Source organism: Mus musculus, chromosome 13 (genome assembly GCF_000001635.26).
Source record: "Mus musculus strain C57BL/6J chromosome 13, GRCm38.p6 C57BL/6J".
Classification (NCBI taxonomy): domain Eukaryota; kingdom Metazoa; phylum Chordata; class Mammalia; order Rodentia; family Muridae; genus Mus; species Mus musculus.
Genome location: NC_000079.6, coordinates 34,219,784 through 34,238,874, shown reverse-complemented (window position 1 = coordinate 34,238,874; position 19,091 = coordinate 34,219,784). Strand labels below are relative to the sequence as shown.

Here is a 19,091-nt window from a genome sequence, read left to right as displayed (position 1 = left end):
ACGGAGTAGCGTCACCCTTTGTTACTTCTGTTTCCTAACAAATGCATGAAGTATTCCTGCCCTCCCATTGCTCTCAGCCCATGGATTCTGTGGTCTTAGGCTCCAGCACATGACAGGCTGGCCTTTCACAGGCAGCCGTGGCATCTGCTTTCTACAAGGCTTGTGTTGTGTCGCGTTAGACATTTACTACAGCAATTGTCTGGTGCTTTCTCGTGTGGGATTTTGAAAATCAGTTTTTGCCTTTCCACAAAGGAACATTTAGGGAAAGGGCTGTGGTTAAAGATGAGGTCACTTTGCAAGCTGCTGCCATTTTCATGCAAAAAGCCCCCAACTTTTGCAAATTATAAGCATTTACAGAAGTTCATTTGTGTTGATTTCTTGGAAGTAAAGGGGCATTTTGTCTTAGATGCTGTCACTGCTTTAAGGGGGTTGGGAGGGGGGTTCCAAGGCCAGTGGGGGAGGGGCGGGGGAGTCCAAAGCCAGTCATAGGTGTCTGACGATGCTCCTGAGGTACTACTCTCAAGCGCTGCTCTAGGCACTGAGTGAAGTGCAGGCTTTTGCCTGAGCCACTCTTAGAAATGATTTCCCCAGGCTGTGTCTGCTTAAATGCCTTGCCCAAGGTCACATGGCTAGAACATAGAAAATGGCAATTCCAGCCACCCTCAATTCCAGTGACCCTGTCTCCTGCCCCACACCCCAAGCTACCCTTCTCAGTCATAGTGGCTTTGTAGAAGAGGCTCTGGGGCCTTGGAACTTCCCCACAGGGAGGGAAGAAGGTGAGAAAATGGGCACTAGAGGATTCAGTCACTTTTATTTATTTTAAAAGTGTGTGTGAGAGAGAGAGAGAGAGAGAGAGAGAGAGAGAGAACACACATGTGTCTACACATGTGTCTACACATGAACATATGTGTAAGTTTAGATGTGGTTGCCTATGTTTGCACATGAAGAAGCCAGACTTGGATATGTGGTCTGTTCGTTTATTACCCTCCACCTTAATTTTTTGAGACAGTCTCTCTCCAGACCTGAAGCTTATTATTTAAGACTCACACAAAAACAGGGCAGAGTCTGAAGTTACTTGCCTGCTTTCCCCATCCACCAAAATCCTGTGTTTAGGCCCATTTGTTACCATGTAGATGCAGAGAGCAGGGAAACACTGCTTGTATTTTCTCTGAATTACAAGACCCTTTCCATAGACAGAGGCTGATGACAAAGGAGACACCAATCTTTGGGAAGTTGTTGGCTCCTCCCACTTTTTGCCCTTCCTTTATCTTTGCGATAGGTGCCAGTACCCCCACTTCTTCCTTTAGTACCTTTCCATGTCTCTCAGGGTCTAGCCTAGGCAGCACTTCACCCATGGACCCCCTTATAGTCCCTTTCTTGCTCCCTATTCTGTGTGGTCACTCTCACTGGGAAAGTGACTCTGCTTGAAGAAGCGGTGTTTTCAGACTAGAGCAGGAGAGCTATATTGCTTATAGAGTTGGGCTCATCTTCATGTTCCCTCTTTTTACCTTGCATAGAGTTCTAATTCTCTCATAGCATTGTTCTTTTTTAAGTAAAAGCTATCATACTGGGCTGGAGAGATGGCTCAGCAGTTAAGAGCACTGATTAGTCTTCCAGAGGTCCTGAGTTCAAGTTCGAGCAACCACATGGTGGCTCACAACCATTTGTAATGATATCTGATGCTGTCCTCTGGTGTGTGAAAACAACTACAGTGTATTCATATAAGATAAATAAACAATTCTTTTTTAAAAAAAGCTATTGCAACTATAAGTGATATAATTTTAAAGATGTAACCGCAGGGTCATTTACCTTCCTAATTTTTAAAAATGTAGTTGTATTTGTGTTTGTGTGTGGGTGCATACATGCCATAGTATGCATGTGGAGGACAGCTTTGGGGAATCAGTTCTCCTTTTCCATCATGTGGATCTCAAAGATTGAACTCCGGTTATCTTCACTTTCTGTATTGCTGTATTTAGGGAAGCTGGGCTGCAAGTTATGTTACTAGATATGGTATTGGGTTGTTGAGGGTAGGGTTCAACTGAGAGAGGGATGGAGGGAAGGATGTATAGAGGGAGGGAGGAAGGGAGAGAGAGAGGCAAAGCATGATGGCATACCCCTTTAATCTAGCACTTTCAGGTGAATCCAGGAAGACCAAGGTCATCCTTGGCTACATAGTAAATTAGGAGCCAGCCTGAGCTATAAGAGATCTTGAGAGGGTGTGGCACCAGCATTAGGGATATAGTTTGGTGGCAACGCACTTGCCTAGCTTGAACAAGGCTCAGAGTCCCAACCCCAGCACCACAAGAAAAAGAAGAAAGGTAACAAACACGCTGCCACTGAGTTGGTCAAAGCATTGCAGTTGAGATTAAATAAGGAAACACCCAGCCTGACTGAGCATGAAGCTAGAGGAGTGCCATTTAAAAGTAAGGATCATAATTATTTCCTGATTAGGTTTCTTCCAAGTAAGAAGGAGAGACTGGGATGCTAAGCACAGCTAAGCCCTTCCTGCATAACTGCTGCTCCCATTCTTTATATTACTGTAACTTCTCCACCCTTGCCTTAGGCAGCAAGTGGGGATGGGTGGACACCCAAATCAGAGGAAGATCCCATGTGATCCTCTGTGGTAGGGCAGCTTTAAAGAATAGGATTCTTTTGTGTTAGGAGCAGTTCTCAGAGGCTCTGATCTGGCCTTCATGTAATTGTTTAATAAAGACCATGGGGATTTTTTTCATTTACCCACTTGGAGGTAGCCCTCGTGGAAAGGGCCTTTCCCACCCATGTAGACTCCTGTGTTACTCAGTAGGTTCTCTTGGGGCAGCTAAGTGTGAAGCAGATGCCAGGCATTGAGAAGGACACGGAGAAATAAGGCTGATTTTCCTTTTACGGCTGTGAGGGCAACCAAGCTACAGAGAAGGTAGTTTCAAGGGTTCTAGAGCATGGCTCTGTGGTCCAGACAAAGGGGGGTTGGGGAGAATTAGAGGACGAGTAACCAAGCTAGTCAATGATAGTAAGAGGAACAGGTTTAAGTGGACCAAGACAATGGGTGGGGAATGGAAGGAGGGGATCATGAAGCTTAAAGCCTTGCTTGCCAAGAACATTGAGGAGAACAGCAGGTGAGGAAACAGACAGGCCAATAAACAGGTGACTGTGGAGACTAGTGAGCACCACACTAGGGATTTGGACTTCCAGGATTTTCACCTGGGAGAGCAACAAGGGGCGAACAGTAACCACTGACAATGTGTCAGGTGACCTAGAGCAGAAAGGTCTCTCAAAGGGGAGACTTTCTCGGAAGCGACTGTAAGCTGGTTCTTCCTTGCAATGGAAGCACTCCATTCTCCCCTCCATCGGACTAAGGTTTTAGGAGGTGAAGTGGCTGCCCCAAGGCCACACAGCTGCTCGTAGTGTCACACTGGAATAAACTTGAGTCCAGCTGAGGAAGAATTTGGCTTAAACACCGGGGGATTTGACTAGTGGAGAATTCTGTTACTTGAAGGTCAGTAATGTTACTCAGCATCTATTTACTGAGCCCACACTTGGCACACAGCGCGACACATGTGGTGACCACAACATGACCTGTGAAGTCCCCTACTTAGGACTCAAGAACATTCTGCCCTCTGAGTCTTTGTTCCATGATAAACACATGGACATGTAGACAAGAGAAATTCACTGCAGAAATGGGGCTGAATAGCTAAATTCCTGAGGCAGGGCTTGGCTGAGGACTGGGGTGTAGTGGTATCCAACTGTTCGTGTCCAGTGCAGGCAATTGCACTGCGGACACCATGAGCCAAAAAGACAAGATGGCGCTCATCCCTAGTCAGTCTCAGAACTGCTCCTACTCAAAGTACTTCAGTTGGGCTGGACAGAAAACCACCTACCGAAGCTCTCTGTTAACACAGTCCCTCTCCACAGGCCTGTTTCTTGAACATGGCTTTCCTGCTGCTGGCCTGATCTGACTCCCTGTTTGACTGGCTGGTGTTTCAATGTTGATCGCAGTACAGGAGGGTTTTCCACTTGTGGGGAGGGGGGATGCTAATTTTAACCACCATGTGTCCTATCAGATCTGATTTCTGTTTTTATTGTAATCTTAATTTAAAACTAAACCCAAAGCAATCCTCATTGGTTATATTCTCCAAAGCCAATGCAGTGAGGTCAGAGAGCCCGAGGCTTGGAACCGAGCCTTGCCTTTACCACCAACTGACTCCCTGACCTTATTTTCCCCTTTAATAAAATGAGATGGTTGGATGGGGATCAGTGGCTGCAGACTGGCAGCATGAGTCAGCCCCTGACCCTTGTCGTGTTTCGTGTGACCTCAGCTTTGTTTTATTTGCTAATTGAATTTCAAGATCTTTAAGCAAGGCAAGAGCTGGGTGTTTCGTTATGGGCTCCCCTCTCACACCCACCAATTCCACATGAGCCTTATCTGACTAGGACCCAACTCCAGCAGCCCTGCTCCATGTTCTCTGAGATTTCTTTCATCTGAAATAGAATTTTTCAATTTCTTTGCACCTCCAGGGCATTTTGTACCTCTGCCTGCCTTGCTCTTTGGCATTGAAAACTATGTTGTGGTGGGGTTTTTTCGCCCAACAGAGAAAAGTCACACACAGTAGCAAAGCCAGCCTCTGATGGTGCCAAGGCTTGTAGGCCACCTGGTATTGCAAGCCTTGCACCCTCCTCCCCCATGCTGCTGTTAGTGTTGATATGGCAGTGCTGCAAAGAGAACACTAACCAGGGACCGCAGTGCTGGTGGGTGTGACAGTCCACCTATACTGCAGACCCTACAGTGCCCAGAGCCCTGCTTCTAGAGCTGTCACCTGGGGAGTTATCAGAAATGTACATTCCAAGTTCATGCTCTAGACCTCCCAACTATATGGTTTTGTCATCTCTAAAACAAGCCGGTAAACTAGCCCTCCCAGTTATGAGGAGGGGTCAGTAGTATTTGTAGGACATGCCACAGTTGTCCTTAAATAGAAAATGCACCAGTGCCACTACACTGTCTGTCACCCCGGTTTACTGGACCCAGCCCCACTCTCTGAGAACAGGGTCATGGAACCTATGTATACAACGTTGTCCCAGGTGAGGGTGCAGCAACTGGTGTGTGGCCATGCAGATCTCCATGCCAAAGAACACTTCCCCTACTACAGGAACATGGGGAGGTAAGAAGCAGGAATCACCAACTGAGGGGGATTTGGATATCACTCATGGTACAATGGCACTTGGGTAGGAGCCTGCCGGGCATGTGAACCTAAGGGAAGCCAGTGTAGCTAGAGTGACTGATGGAAATGGCAGGTGGGGAGGTTAAAGACAGGGAAGGGGTCAGGAGCACACCAAGGCTAGAGCCATCCTGAAACACTTTGCTTTTGTTCTGAGTGACATGAGACCCCTCAGGTGGGCTAGATGGCATGTGATAATGACATCCATCCTAAACAGAATGACCCTCACTGGAATATCAAATTCTTCTTTACAAAATAACTAAAATTAAGAGCAGCAGACAAGGAAAGATAGAAGGAGAAAAAAAAAAATCATACCGTCTTTGCACTCCAAGTAAGGATTTTAATTCTGACCCTGGTCCACAGAGGATGCTAAAGCTGGCAGAGAATGCTGATGGATATAGCTAGGACAGGAAGCTAAGGAGCAGCCTGTAAATCCACACAGCAGCCTTGTCTTCAAGCTGAGTCATACTCTCCCCTCCGCAGCGTGAAGTGCAGACACAACATTTGTAGAATCTCCTTCCAGAATTCTTGAATTAGTCAGACTTCCAGTTTAGAGACTAAACTGAGGCATGAGAGAGCAGATTAACAGTCCCGTGGGGAAGTGATTATTTCAGATCGAAGCCACTGGGCTTCTTCATCAAGACTATTCCACGAGAAGAGTGGGCACAGGTAGCAGTAGCTCTAGAGGGAAGGAGACAGTAGAGAGAAAATCTCTCAAGTTAGAAGAGGACTCCAGAGCCTTTGGAACTGGATAGCTCTAAGCCACCATGTGGCATGCAGATGCTTAGAATTGAACCTGCACCCTTTATAAGAGCAACAAACCCGAGACAATTATTGTATAGATTTATTTTTATTTTTAAATTATGTGAGTGTATTGTCATATGAATGTAAATGCAGGGATCTGGGGAGCTACAGAAGGGCATTTGTTCTCTTGAAGATGGACTAATAGTCAGAGGTGAGCCTCCTGGTATGGGTATTAGAAGCTGAGCTCAGGTCTCCTGAAGAATAGCAGGCCATCTTAGCCTCTGAGCAATCTCTCTAAACCCAAGAAAGGTAATTTTTAAAGGCAGATGCTACATAAGATGTAGCATTAGGGGTAAACTCTGGTAGAATAATAGACCAGCATATACCTAGACTTTGGGTCCCATCCCTAATATAAGAGTTGGAAGGAGAGGTAAAGACAGAAAATAATGACTGTAGTGCCAAAAAAAATCAGTTAAGACACTTGCCTGATGACCTGAGTTCAGTGCCTGTCATGGAAGGAAAAACCAACTCCCACAGTTGTCCTCTGGCCTCTCCACACATGCCATGTCACACATGTTCTGGAAGTATATGAATATATGTGTTTGCATGTACATGTGTGCATGCATGTGTGCACACACACATACACACAGAGTAAATGAATAAATATGGTTAATAATAATAATAATAATAAAGGGATGCTGGTGATAAGATATACAAGCTGGGAAATCCCTGCTGGCAACTGGGGAACTAAGTGTGTTGATACAGGCACAGTTGGAAGGGATTAGGTGTTATTTTGTTGGCTAGCACTCCTCTAGGATTTCTAGCTCAAAGTCCTGTGAGGCTTCCCTCACTGGGATGCATGCATTCATCCATGGTCTCTTATTGAGTGTGAATTTGACCCATAGGAAAGCTGGTGCCGGAGGAGCAGAGGGTAAAGAATCTTTAATGAGAAAACTAAATGGTAGCCTCCACACAGTGTTCTGGACCCTGCAGCCACCTAGCCCCTCTCTGGTTCTTTATCTAGCTTAGAAACACACAGCAGACAGACCTGGCATACAAGAATCACATTTATATGAAATTGTTCTGATATTTAAAGTCATTTTTCTCCTTTACTTTCTCTGCTTCTATTAACTATTAGGAGTCTAAAAGTGTCCAATTCTTAAGCACTCGCTGCCAAATATCACCCATTGTTTTTAAACAGTGGATACTATAAAGCCAAAACCACCGTGAGCACTTGAATTCTTGTTCTTCCTTTGAACTATTGTAATATCAGGTTTAAAAGAAAGACAGAAGGCTGTGGAAACCATTTCCCATCTAGAAAGGAAGTAGAACATTATGGTTCACCATGCCTTCACAGTTGATATTGCCTTTAGTTACTGTCAGCATATGGGTGCATGGTGTGGATTTTAATGACTTCCATAGTTGACAGTTTCCGTGGAGTCAATGACAAAGCTCACCCAAGATTGATTCTGTTGCAGAAATCTGAGAAGAGGGCAGAGTGCCATAGCACATGCCTACTATAATCCCAGCAGCACTTGGGAGGCTGTTCTGGTTAGGTTTTAAAGAACCTCAGTTTAAGAACTGCCTCCAACAGTGGGGCTTGTGGGGCGTTTTGATGATTGCTGGTTGATGCAGGAGACCCTAGGCCACTGTGGTGCATCCCTAGGGAGGTGGGGCTAGGGTGTATGAAAAAGCTGAGCAAGCCAGTGGACTGTGATCCTCCACAGTCTCTGCTTGAGTTCTTGCCTCCAGGTTCCTGCGTTGGCCTTCCTGAGCATGGACTGCATCCTGCAAGTTAGATTTAATACTTTCTTCCCTGGATTGCTTTAGAATCATAAGGTTGAGGCCAGCCTGGGCTATAAAAAGCAAGACCCTGTCTCAAAATTAACCATCAAGAAAACAAAGCCCAGGTTAGAAAATGGCTCAGCAATTAAGATCACTGGTTGCTCTTACAGAGAATCTGGGTTCCGTTTGCAGCAAGGCAGCTTATGACTATCTATTTGAAACCTTAGTTCCAGAGGATCTAGCATCTTCTTTTGGCTTCTTCAGATACCAGGCACACATATAGTACACATACATACATGCAGGGAAAACATCCATACACATAAAATAAAGATAGATAATAAAATATTTTTAAAAAAGCAAAAATTTTAGCAATCTCAGAAAAAAAAAACACAGATTAGAAAACAAAAACAAACAACCAACAACAAAAACAGAGCAGGGCTGGAGAGATGACTCAGCAGTTATGAGCATTGGCTGCTCTTCCAGTGGTCCTAAGTTCAATTCTCAGCAACCACATGGTGGCTCACAACCATCTATGGTGTGATCTGATGCCCTCTTTTGGCATGCAGGTATACAGACAGACAGAGCATATAAAATAAATCCTTTTTTTTTTTTTTTTAAGTTAAAAAATAATTCTTTGAGCTGGAGAGATGGCTCAACAGTTAAAGAGCTGAGTAATGAGATCCAATTCCCTCCTCTAGTGTGTGTGAATAGTGTACATGGATAAAACAATAAAATAAATAAGTAAATTGTTTTGAGAGAGAGAGAGAGAGAAAGAGAGAGAGAGAGAGAGAGAGAGAGAGAGAGAGAGAGAGAGAGAGATAGATAAACTGCTGTGCATTTACTGTGCCCAGCCCAGTCCTAGGCTGTAAAAAGCATCAGTGAGCAGTCAGGAAAGGTCACCTCCTTAGAACTTAGATTCTGGTCCACATGTAGACAGCTCTTGCCCTCAGCAAAGGCATGGGCAGTATGAGGACACTCGACTCAGTTCTTACCTTGCTTCTTCCTTGTGAGAGTCACTCTAAGCCTCAGAGTTCTGCTATACAAAATGAGGGCAAAAAGTCATATCTACATCATGGAACTGTGTTTTAAATGAGTTTAATGTATTTAAAAAATGCTCGTCTACACCCCTGGCCTGCCATGCACTGGTGATATGGTAGGTACCATATCAGTAAGGCATAGCCTCTTCATCTTGGCTTTCAACTGTCCACATCTGTATGCCTGGCAGACAGTAGAATGTGATTTGTAGGAAATATTTAAAAGGTCCCTCAGCTTTCTCTTCTTTTCTCTGAAGGGAGAAAACCATTCTTTTCCAATCCTTTGGGTCATGCCAGTCAGTTTGTAGGTCTTAGCTAAGAGGCAAGATGAAGTTCTCCTCTAAAAGGGAAGGCTTGGAGTTGTCATGATAATAGCAGCTTTCTACCGTGGGATGCTATTTGGGTCTGTGTGCCCAGCAATTTTCGGGCTCTCTTGCTATAATAAGGATCCCACAGTCGCATGGCTGAAGGTCTGGTCTCCAAGGTTTCAGGGCCTGTGTCTTTGCCCATGGCAGTAATCATTAAATGTTGCCTGTACTTCCAGGCACAGCCTGGAGAGTTGGACAGGAAGGAAAGAGCAGTGGGACACAGCGGGGCCAGAGGCAGCAGCTTCAGTTTTACCCCTTGCCGAGGAAGGAGGGTGGGGGCGGGGGGAGGGGTTAGTTACAAACATGATGGAACAAGCCTCTGCGACATTAGTTCTCAACCTGTGGGTCAGGACTGCCATGGAGGCTATGTATCAGATATTTATATTATGATTCATTAGAGTATAAAAATATAGTTATAAGGTAGCAACAAAATAATTTTATGGCTGGGGGGGGGCGGTCACCACAACATGAAGAACTGTATGAAAGGGTCACAGAATTAGGGAGGTTGATAACCACTGTCCTAGGAGCATCTTGTGGGTCACCAGATGGGCCAGTGGTCCTAAGCCTGTACCAGGAAGGAAGGTACAGGAAGTGGTCCCTTAAGGAGTAGTGCCTCCCTTGACTTCCTGTTTTTCTTCCTCATGCTAAAGTGGGCTGCTAATCTATCAGAGGTCGGAGGAGCATGTGAGAAAAGAGTCCATTCATTGAAAAGCCCTAACCTGTATTGTGAAAACGGAACTACACAACTTAGCCTCTGAACCAAGTTGTCTTGGGTCTGGCAGGGTTGCACGGCTTGTGTGGACTGCAAGAGCTGCCTTTCATGTAAAACATTTCCTGTGCCATTGCTCAGCTGGTCAGGAACAGTCTCTGTCTCTGTCTCTCTGTCTCTCTGTCTCTGTCTTGTCTCTGTCTCTCCCTCTCCCTCTCCCTCTCCCTCTCCCTCTCCCTCTCCCTCTCCCTCTCCCTCTCCCTCTCCCTCTCTCTCTCTCCCATACATTCAGAACTTCTCTTCCTGGATTCCTGGGTGAAAAAAGGCAATGGAAGAAAAGACACATCTAAGTGCCGGCTGCATGTCCAAGGTGGCATGCCTTTGGAAGGGACCTGTGTGACAGGGAGGAGGGGTCTCACCCCATCTGCACCCTCTCACCCTGATGACTGACCCAGAAGATGGTCTTCCTGGGTAGCTTTTTCCTCCCTTCTTTCGATTGCTCACTTCGGACATGTATTGCAAGAGCACAAACTCTCTGTGCAGACAAAGTTCAGACTGTCCCATGTATGGTGCAGCTACCATCGGTGTGACTGTCCTTTCCAATTTACTCAAGGAAACAGAAGCACAATTCCTAGAACAGAGACTGTATTTGAACACCCGACCTCCCGCCCCTCCTCCCACCCACACACCAGCCATAGTCTTTACTTCAGCGGGTCCCTGAGAAGCACACTTTATTCCAAGGACACAGATTCTAAGAATTTGTAGTTCTCTGGCTTAAATAGTGTCAGCCAGTTAATATATTCCTTTATTGCCAGCCAAACCAAATATAGAAGAACCCTGTGAACTCAGAGAATTCCAGAACACTTTATCCCAAGAGCATCTACATTTCTCCCTACCTTCTGTCAGCAGACACAGCATTTTAAAAACAAAGTCAAGGCTGGGAGCATGGCTCAGCTCAGCAGCAGAGCACTTGCCCAGCGTGTGCCCTATGAGGGCCAGCTTCCACACCCAGTACCTCCAAAAAGAAGTACTTAGTAAAGAATAAAGGCTGCGTTCCACTCTGTGCATGCTATAGGGAGTGGGACTGGCTATTCTACAATCAGTGTCAAAGGTTATGTGCTGTATGTTGTTTGTTTGTTTTCCACTAAACGCCAGGAGTGCTGACTCCAGGGCAAAGTTAACTGAGTATCTCTGTCTGCGGCTTCCTAGGATGTATGAGGAGAACGTTAACCCTTTGCTAACTCTTATCTCTGATGAGGAGGTTCGGAAGCCAGGTGAATGTTTTGTCAGCCCACACCAGCAGGAGCTCTGGGTTCCTGCTGGGGCTTGAGATTCCACAGTGTTAATGGTTTAACACAGAAAGATCCTGAGCCAGTGACCCAGGAGCTAACAGGGATGGTACTTCACGACAGTGGCTCCAGATGTCACTTAGGGTACTGCTATCTACCATAGAGGTGTCTTTCATAAACATGAAACATAGGGCATCTTTTAAAACTATGAACCGAGAGTGTTGCTCAGCTGTACCGTGCTTGTTTGGCATGTGTAAATTCCCAGGTTCCAGTCCCATCATTGGAAAAAAGAAAAAAGAAAAGAAAAGGAGGTACATTATCTAAGCAAGGAATGTCTAAAGCCTGTATGTATATGTATATATATATATATATATATATATATATATCCTTGCCACAGTACTGTGCAAGAAGCAGGGATTCCCAAGTGGATGGAGCCTTGGGAGCTGTTTGTTCCCTTTTCAGGCTGGCCCTCAAATTCCTGGTGGGGCCCAGGTAGATAGGACAGAACCCCTTTCCTCTCTCCTTAAACGTCTTATTCCCAAAGTGAGCTTGGGCAGCTTCTCAGGCAGGCTTCCTGGAGGTTCCATATATCCCTGCAGCAGCTGTACCACCATCTCATAGCAACCTGCCTTGGATGCTTTCCCTCTCCCTCCTCCCTCCTCCCCCCTCCCTCCTCCCTCTCCCCTTCTCCCTTTTCCATTTCCCTCTCCTTCCTTTTTCCTCTTTCTTCTCCCTTCTCCCCCTCCTCCTCTCCCTTCTCCCCCTCCTCCTCTCCCTTCTCCCCTCTCTCTCCCCCTCCCTCTCTACTTCCCCCCTCCCTTCTCCCCTCCCCCCTCTCCCTCCTCCCTCCCCCTCCCCCATTATCCCCAGAAGTGACTGCTCTGGCAACACAACTTACTTTTCTTCCAAGAAATGTGTGCCAGTTTGGGGGAAAAAAAAAGCAGATTTTTTTTTGAGTTGCAGCCTCCAAACAAGGCCATAATTCCTACAGAGCTGTCCCCACAGCCTGGATTCAAACCATCCTGGCCACAGTTCCCATTATTTATTGACCAAAGGCCTCCACTTCATCTTACAGGATGTTCAGAACGTTCAGCGATTTCTCTGCCTATCAGCAAAGCATTGCTCATGTATTCGTTACTTTTCTCAAGGCTCTGACAGAAGCCACCTAAGGAAGGCCTCCTTGGGGCTCACAGTTGGAGGGAAGCCATGCTGACAAGAGTGTCTCTGGTTGTGGGGGCCTATAGTGTGAGGCTGCTGGTCACATGAACCCTGGGCCTCAAAGGGTTCCCTTCTTCTTTCTGCTCACTCTGAGACCCCAGCTCATGAAGTGGTGTCAGCTATATTCAGGGTGTGTCTTCCCTCCTTAATTAAGTATCTCTGGAAATGTCCAAACTCGGGTTTACAATGAGGATTAACCATCACAGCCAGTTTCTAAGGGTTGCTTGTAACTGGCTCCATTGCAGCCTGAGAAGAAAATCATTTTAATAATGGGATTTTTGATGTGGTCTTCTTAGATGTACCTGTTTGTATTCCTTGTTTTCTGTGTTGTGTTTTGCTTCTTGCAACTCTGGGAATCCTGGGTCCTACTCTAGGCAAGTGCTGAACCACTGAGCTATACCCCCAGCACCTCGGTTCTGACCTTCCATGAAATAAAAGATGCAGAGGAACAAAAAGGAGTGTTATTCCTCTCCTCATGTCTTATAGAACAAACTTCAGGCCTACTCTGAAAAAAGAAAAAAAAATCACTGGATCAGGTGAACAATATAGACCATGAGACCAGAGTGACTGGTAAGGGCTGACTATGTCATTTGTAGTAATGATGTGTATGGCTACTGCTTAGAAGTGGTGACAGATATTTTCTGTGCTCTTCCGAAAAGGCTGATTTCTCACCTTTCAAAAGGAACATGCCATCGATGGCAAGCCTAATGTGCATGTGGCTCCTTGATAATTACTTTTTGTTTTCTTCACATTTTTTAATAGATACCCTCCTAGCACAGTTAGATTTGGGCAGTTTGCAAAGAGTTTCTGATGAGTTAAGGCACAAAAAGGTAGTTATCAGCAAATGATCACACCTGTGCCCTACTCTCTTCCTGTCTCCCCAGCAAGAAAACTAGAATAGCAGATGCCCACTGGCACACTGTGCATCAACCTGGAGTCACATCAAGTCTGTGCTAGTATCCCACAAGCAGGGAGGAGAAGTCAGAAGATAGTAGGTCCTCCACACCTTGAAAGAGGCCCACATGCCCACAATGAGAGGCAATAGAGAGAGTTAGGCCTGAGGGTCAAATGTAGGCATGACCAGCCTGGCCCATTCACTTGTGATGCAGACATTGCAAGTCTGTGGACAAGAAGCGAAACATACAACCACTTACAGAAGAGGACGGAGAAGAGGCATGGGTGTTTAACAGTTGTTGTACTGAGAGTCACACTGATAAATACAGTTGCTATAGGAACTCATTTGCAGTCAGAGGAGATTGTAGTCACCTGCTGATCAGGGGGCCACTGTCCTCACCCATCTTCAACTGTTGATCCTGATCTGGGAAGTTTCCTCATTGTTCCCGAGTGACAGCTCAGAACTATAGATTAGTGTGTGGGACTAGGCATCCCCAAGAGAGCTGTGCTGAATGAATTGAATTATAGTCCTAAGTCCTTCCTTCTGTGTGGCAGGCGGGTTCCTGAATGTTAGGCAAGAACCAAACCCTGTCAGCACTGTGCTGCTTTCTCCCTGTCGACCTTAGCGGCCTCCGTGTGTCTTTTTCTCCTCTGTGGTTTTAACCTGAACTCTTAAAAGAAGCCCTTCATCGCATCTAGTATGCATATCTGAGTTTCTAGAATCACTGTTCCTGAGGTTTTTTGGCCATTATGATGTTTAAAATAAGGGTCATCTGAGCACAAGCCATGTGGTACCACAGCATCCTTTGGACGAGTGAAATGTCACTGACTGACCACTGCAAGGGCTTATGAAGAGTGGACATGTGGGAAGGAGAAGTGAATCACTCTCATGGAGTGGAGTGGCACGTGGGTTACCCTGAAAGTGAGACGCTGGTGAATGTTAAGCAGCCAGGATACAGTGTGGATATGTCAGACAGGGGTGATTCACCTCCACGGAGTGTGGTGGCATTAAGGTCAACCTGAAAGCTGAGACGTCACTTAATGACTAGCAAGCAGGTAACTTATATACATGTATATGTTGTGCAGAGAAATCACACACACACACACACACACACACACACCTGAGGCCTAGATGGCATGGTAGTCAATCTGAAAACTGGACATCACTGAGAGACTAGCTAGCAGGTGACTTATACAGCATGGGTGTGTTAGGCTGAGAGCCTATTCGCCACACTGGTTCCATCCTGCTCCTCAGAACGATGTACCTGTTAAAGTGAACTGATTGCACAGCAATGAGTTTGCTCAGTAGGTGAGACTACTTACTGTACAAGCCTAGCAACCTAATCCTAGACACCCAGTGGAGGGAGGGGGAAGCCGGACACCTGAGTTGTCCCCTGACATCTACAAGTATAGTATCGCATGACACCTACACCACACTGTGTGCATGGAGACGCATGCACAATAATTATAGATCAGGTCTCAAACTATGAATTGTGACCCCTTTAGAGGTTGACTGACCCTTTCACAAGGGTCACCTAAGACCATCAGAAGACACAGATAGTTACAATCCATAACAGTAGCAAAACTACAGTGATGAAGTAGCAAAGAAAATAATTTTATGCCTGGGGGCGGTCATCACAACATGAGAAACTGTATTAAAAGGTCACAGCATTAGGAAGGTTGAGAACCACCTCCATAACTAAATATTTTTAAAACGTATAGGTTTTTGTTTATGGAAGAAACTGAAGTGTGGGAAATAAGATCACAGACAATGGGGCACTACTGTAGTTGTAGATATTGTCAAATAACTGTGACACTAAATTACAGTAGTGAAGAGAAAACCAACAAGCAACGCACCGTCTGTTGTACTAGCACACTCACTAGCACAAAGGCGTCAGGCTCCTCCAGTATCATCCCTCTGGCTTTTTTAAAGGGTCACTGCCATGCTGTCTCCTTACCTTCCATCTGTCTGTAGCAGGCCTCTAATGCTAGCCTGCTCTGGTCAGTGTGGAGTCCTGGTTTCCATAACAAGCCTACTTGTGCTTGATGAGAGAAAGGAGAAATCGCGGCTGTTAGTCCTGTTCAGAAAGACTTTCCTTTATTACTTTAGAGAGCAGAAATGTCACACCCCACCGTGCTAAGAAATATCGCCCAAGCGAGCTTGTGATGTGACACAGAGAGAGACAGCACCACAGTGAATGGCCCAGGAGGGCCCTGCAATCCTCTTTTTTTTCCTAGTTTAATGTCAAAAATGTTCTTTATAAGCTCTATCCACTAAGACCGGGTTCCTCCTCTGTTCACCAGCGGCTATGATAATGACTATTTGTAGCCGAGAAAGAGCAGAAATTGCTGACAGGATTATATTTCTTCTGCAACGAGCTGTTGTAGGTGCCGGCTGGCACAGTGCCCTGTGTTCCTTAGGACTGTTGATATCCTTGCTGCCAAGTGTGATTTATCCACTCTGCGTTTCATCTGTCCACTGCTGACTGCTTTTGACCTCCTACCCTGCCATGGTCTCTGGACAGCCAGCCGATAGGCTGTTGTAACCAAGCCACAGGGTCAAGCTTTGGAACAGTTTCTGGACATGAAGGCAGGAAGAGTAGTTTTTCCTAAGGGGCCTTCCTTCTTTTTCTCTTTTAGTCCTTTTAAGTGTTCCCTTTCCCCACTACCTCGTGGGGGCAGGGGGGAAGCAAGTGACTATTATACAATGTAGAAAAAGAACAGCAAATAAATTTGCATGGTCTATAGGTGTATGTTTGTATGTTTGTGTGCATGCGTGTACATGTGCGTGTGCGTGTGTGTGTGTGTGTGTGTGTGTGTGTGTGTGTATGTGTGTGTAGAGCCCAACTATGTTTTTCTAGTATGAAGGACCATTACTATAGGGATTCATGTATTAGGGTCCAAATTGATTGCCCCATGAGTACTACAGATAGTTCAAAAGTTTGGGGACTTACCTTATTTATAAAAGAGGACAGGCTCTTGTAAACAGGAGGGACCATTGGTGGGTCTTGGTCAACAGGATTTGGTATGGGACAGGGGGATTCTTGCAAGGTTATAGTGTGCCCCAAGTGGCTTTGCTTTAGTTTTGTGCTGTGTGGTCAGTCTGTTTTGTTTTCATGGTGGAGATGAACTTAAGAGTCTTCACTGAGTACAAGTACAAGGTGTAGGACAAGGAGCAAAGGATGGCTGTGGGACAGGGAGTGAGTAGAGAGACCTTGCAGAGGCCGAGAGGGCCCCAGTGTACAACCAAGGTTGGAAGGAAAGGCAAAGCCATGGCAGCAAGGGGACCTGCTGGACAGCAAGCTCTATGATGCCAAAGAACAAAGGAAAGAGGATAGAGATGCAAACTCCATCTCCATCTCCAGCAGCAGCAGCAGCAGCAGCAGATCTTAGCTCCTGAGCTAAGCATTTCTAAATACACCATCCTTCCCACCAGCTTGTTCTGTGACCATCAGGCCTCAGTTCCCCCCTGTATCCAGTGACATCCCAGGGCTCCTCAGGCATCAGGCAAGCAAGTGGCACTCAATCTGCCTTATTATTTCTGTTTTCTAGGAATAGAGCTATGCCCTCCAGGAAAACGGTTCATAATTACCATGGTGGCGAGCTTCGTGGCCATGGCGGGCCAGTTCCTCATGCCGGGGCTGGCTGCGCTGTGCCGGGACTGGCAGGTGTTGCAGGCCCTCATCATCTGTCCCTTCCTGCTCATGCTGCTCTACTGGTCGTGAGTATTCCTCGTTATGTAGCACACCACACATGCACCGGGCTGCAGGCCCTGCAGGCCCTGACCTCCACTGTGCTACCATGTTTTTCCTGACAAGGTCTCACCTCCAATAAGTCTTTCTCAGCACATTTACTCACAGATACACACATCCTCTGTCTCTGTGTCTCTCTGTCTCTGTGTCTCTCTGTCTCTGTGTTTCTGTCTCTTTGTGCCCCCACCCCAGTGTGTGTGTGTGTGTGAGTGTGTGTGTGTGTGAGTGTGTGTGTGTGAGTGTGTGTGAGTGTGTGTGTGTATGTGTGAGTGTGTGTGTGTGTGTGAGTGTGTGTGTGTGAATGTGTGTGTGTGTGTGTGTGAGTGAGTGTGTGTGTGTGTGTGAGTGTGTGTGTGTGAGTGTGTGTGTGAGTGTGTGTGTGTGAGTGTGTGTGTGTGAGTGTGTGTGTGTGTGTGTGTGTGAGTGTGTGTGTGTGTGCACGTGTTAACTGTTTACATTGTTCATATTGTAGAATGAGGCCCTCTGTGCCAATCCCCAACCCCAATGGCTATCCATGACATCGCACTGACCTGTTTCTTACCTTGAGATGAATACCTATAAATGGACGCGCAAGTTGGTGGGAAGGTCTTGTGTCAGGATGGGACATGCAGAGGGAGATGCTGAATGAGAGACTATGAAAAGCTCCCTATCTTCTCTAGTTACGGTGAACAAATTCCAGTTCATTGCCCAAATCTGGCTCACCCTCTGTGCTTTTCAAATAAAGATTTGTTGGAAGATAGCCATTCTCATATATTCATAAATGCATTGCCTATACTTACTGTGTTAGCAATGGTATGTATGGCCCATGCAGCTGAAAATACTTATCATATCCTTTCAAAACAAACAAACAAACAAACAAAATGAGTCTTCCATGATCCCTACAGCACCTTGAATTGAGCTGCTTGGACTTGCCTTCCTACTGTGATGGACTGAAACTCTCCGACCGGCCAATGTAAACTCTCCTTCCCTCAAGCTGTTTCTGTCAGATTCTTGGTCAGTGATTCAAAAACAACAAATATATTCAAGAGCTCCATTCTAGCCCACGGGCAGGTACCCAAACACTAAGCAGGTACCCTAGACAGTTTGCAGGTTGGGGAACGTCATGGTCATGGTGCCTCTGTGACTGCTCAGTTGGAACCCTCTCATCCAGTGCAGCTCAGCACTGTACTTTTGAAGTGATTCATTTTACTCAGTAACTGTGTACATATAGAAAGACCCCTGTCTGTCTGTCAGTCTGTCTGTCTGTCTACCATACCCCATGCTTAGCTCTGGCTAAGCCAGTCCCAGCAACTTGTCCCAAACCTCTCTAATTCTCTGCTTTGTCAGCTCTATGAAAAGTGGGTAGCAATCATTCTACCTTAGGGGTTGTTTTAAGACTAAAATGATGTGTCCAAAAGGATGCATGCAAGAACAATCTAGAGGGAGACTTGGGGACAGAGCCTAGAGCCCTTCCACTGAACAGACATGTAACCTTTGGCAGGTTGTTTATCCTCTGGACCTCAAGTCCATCAGTGCCCTAAAGTCATAACAGTAAAGGATTGGGCTGGGAGAATTAATACAGATACCTTAACTGATGCCTGCTACCTAGTGTCACATATGCTAGTGGTTATGATCAGCATAATTATATTTTATTATTGCTTATTAAATATTGATTACATTTAATTGATATTTATATAAAATATATGCCAAATATTAATGCTATTTGGCGTGTTAGGTCTTAAGATCCCACAAGTATTAACTGCTACTGCTGTGGTTGTAGTACCCTTAATAGAAACCTGTGTGTTGGAGCAGCAATAATTGCCAGGAGACATGAATTCCTCCTTTTCCTACTAGCTTTTAAAGGCTCCACAAGAGTTGGTGGCTTTGAAGACTGTGTGGATGCCTGCCCTTTATCATCGCCTCTCTCATTACCACTATCCTGCCATCTCCTCCTGTTGGCTCCGTTCTTTGATAAGCTCCAGTGACTGCTGGAGGGAGAGGTGAATGGTAGCACCGGCCAGCACAACCAGCTGTTGGTGGCAAAGTACAGAGAGTGACACATTTTCCTTAACAAGGAAGTATATACTGCCTGCATTCAGGGTGCCCAGC

General features: G+C 45.9%; 1 protein-coding gene across 5 annotated transcripts in view; it reads left to right on the top strand.

The window, feature by feature from the left end:
- The window catches only part of Slc22a23 (solute carrier family 22, member 23), a 166,118-nt gene that overhangs the window by 106,401 nt on the left and 40,626 nt on the right, over positions 1–19,091 (top strand). For all 5 annotated transcript variants that reach the window (NM_001033167.3, XM_030247433.1, NM_001382849.1 and 2 more), the window contains one exon: positions 16,804–16,972. In NM_001033167.3, coding sequence (NP_001028339.1) covers positions 16,804–16,972 — 169 coding nt within the window. The remainder of the gene's footprint in view (positions 1–16,803; positions 16,973–19,091) is intronic.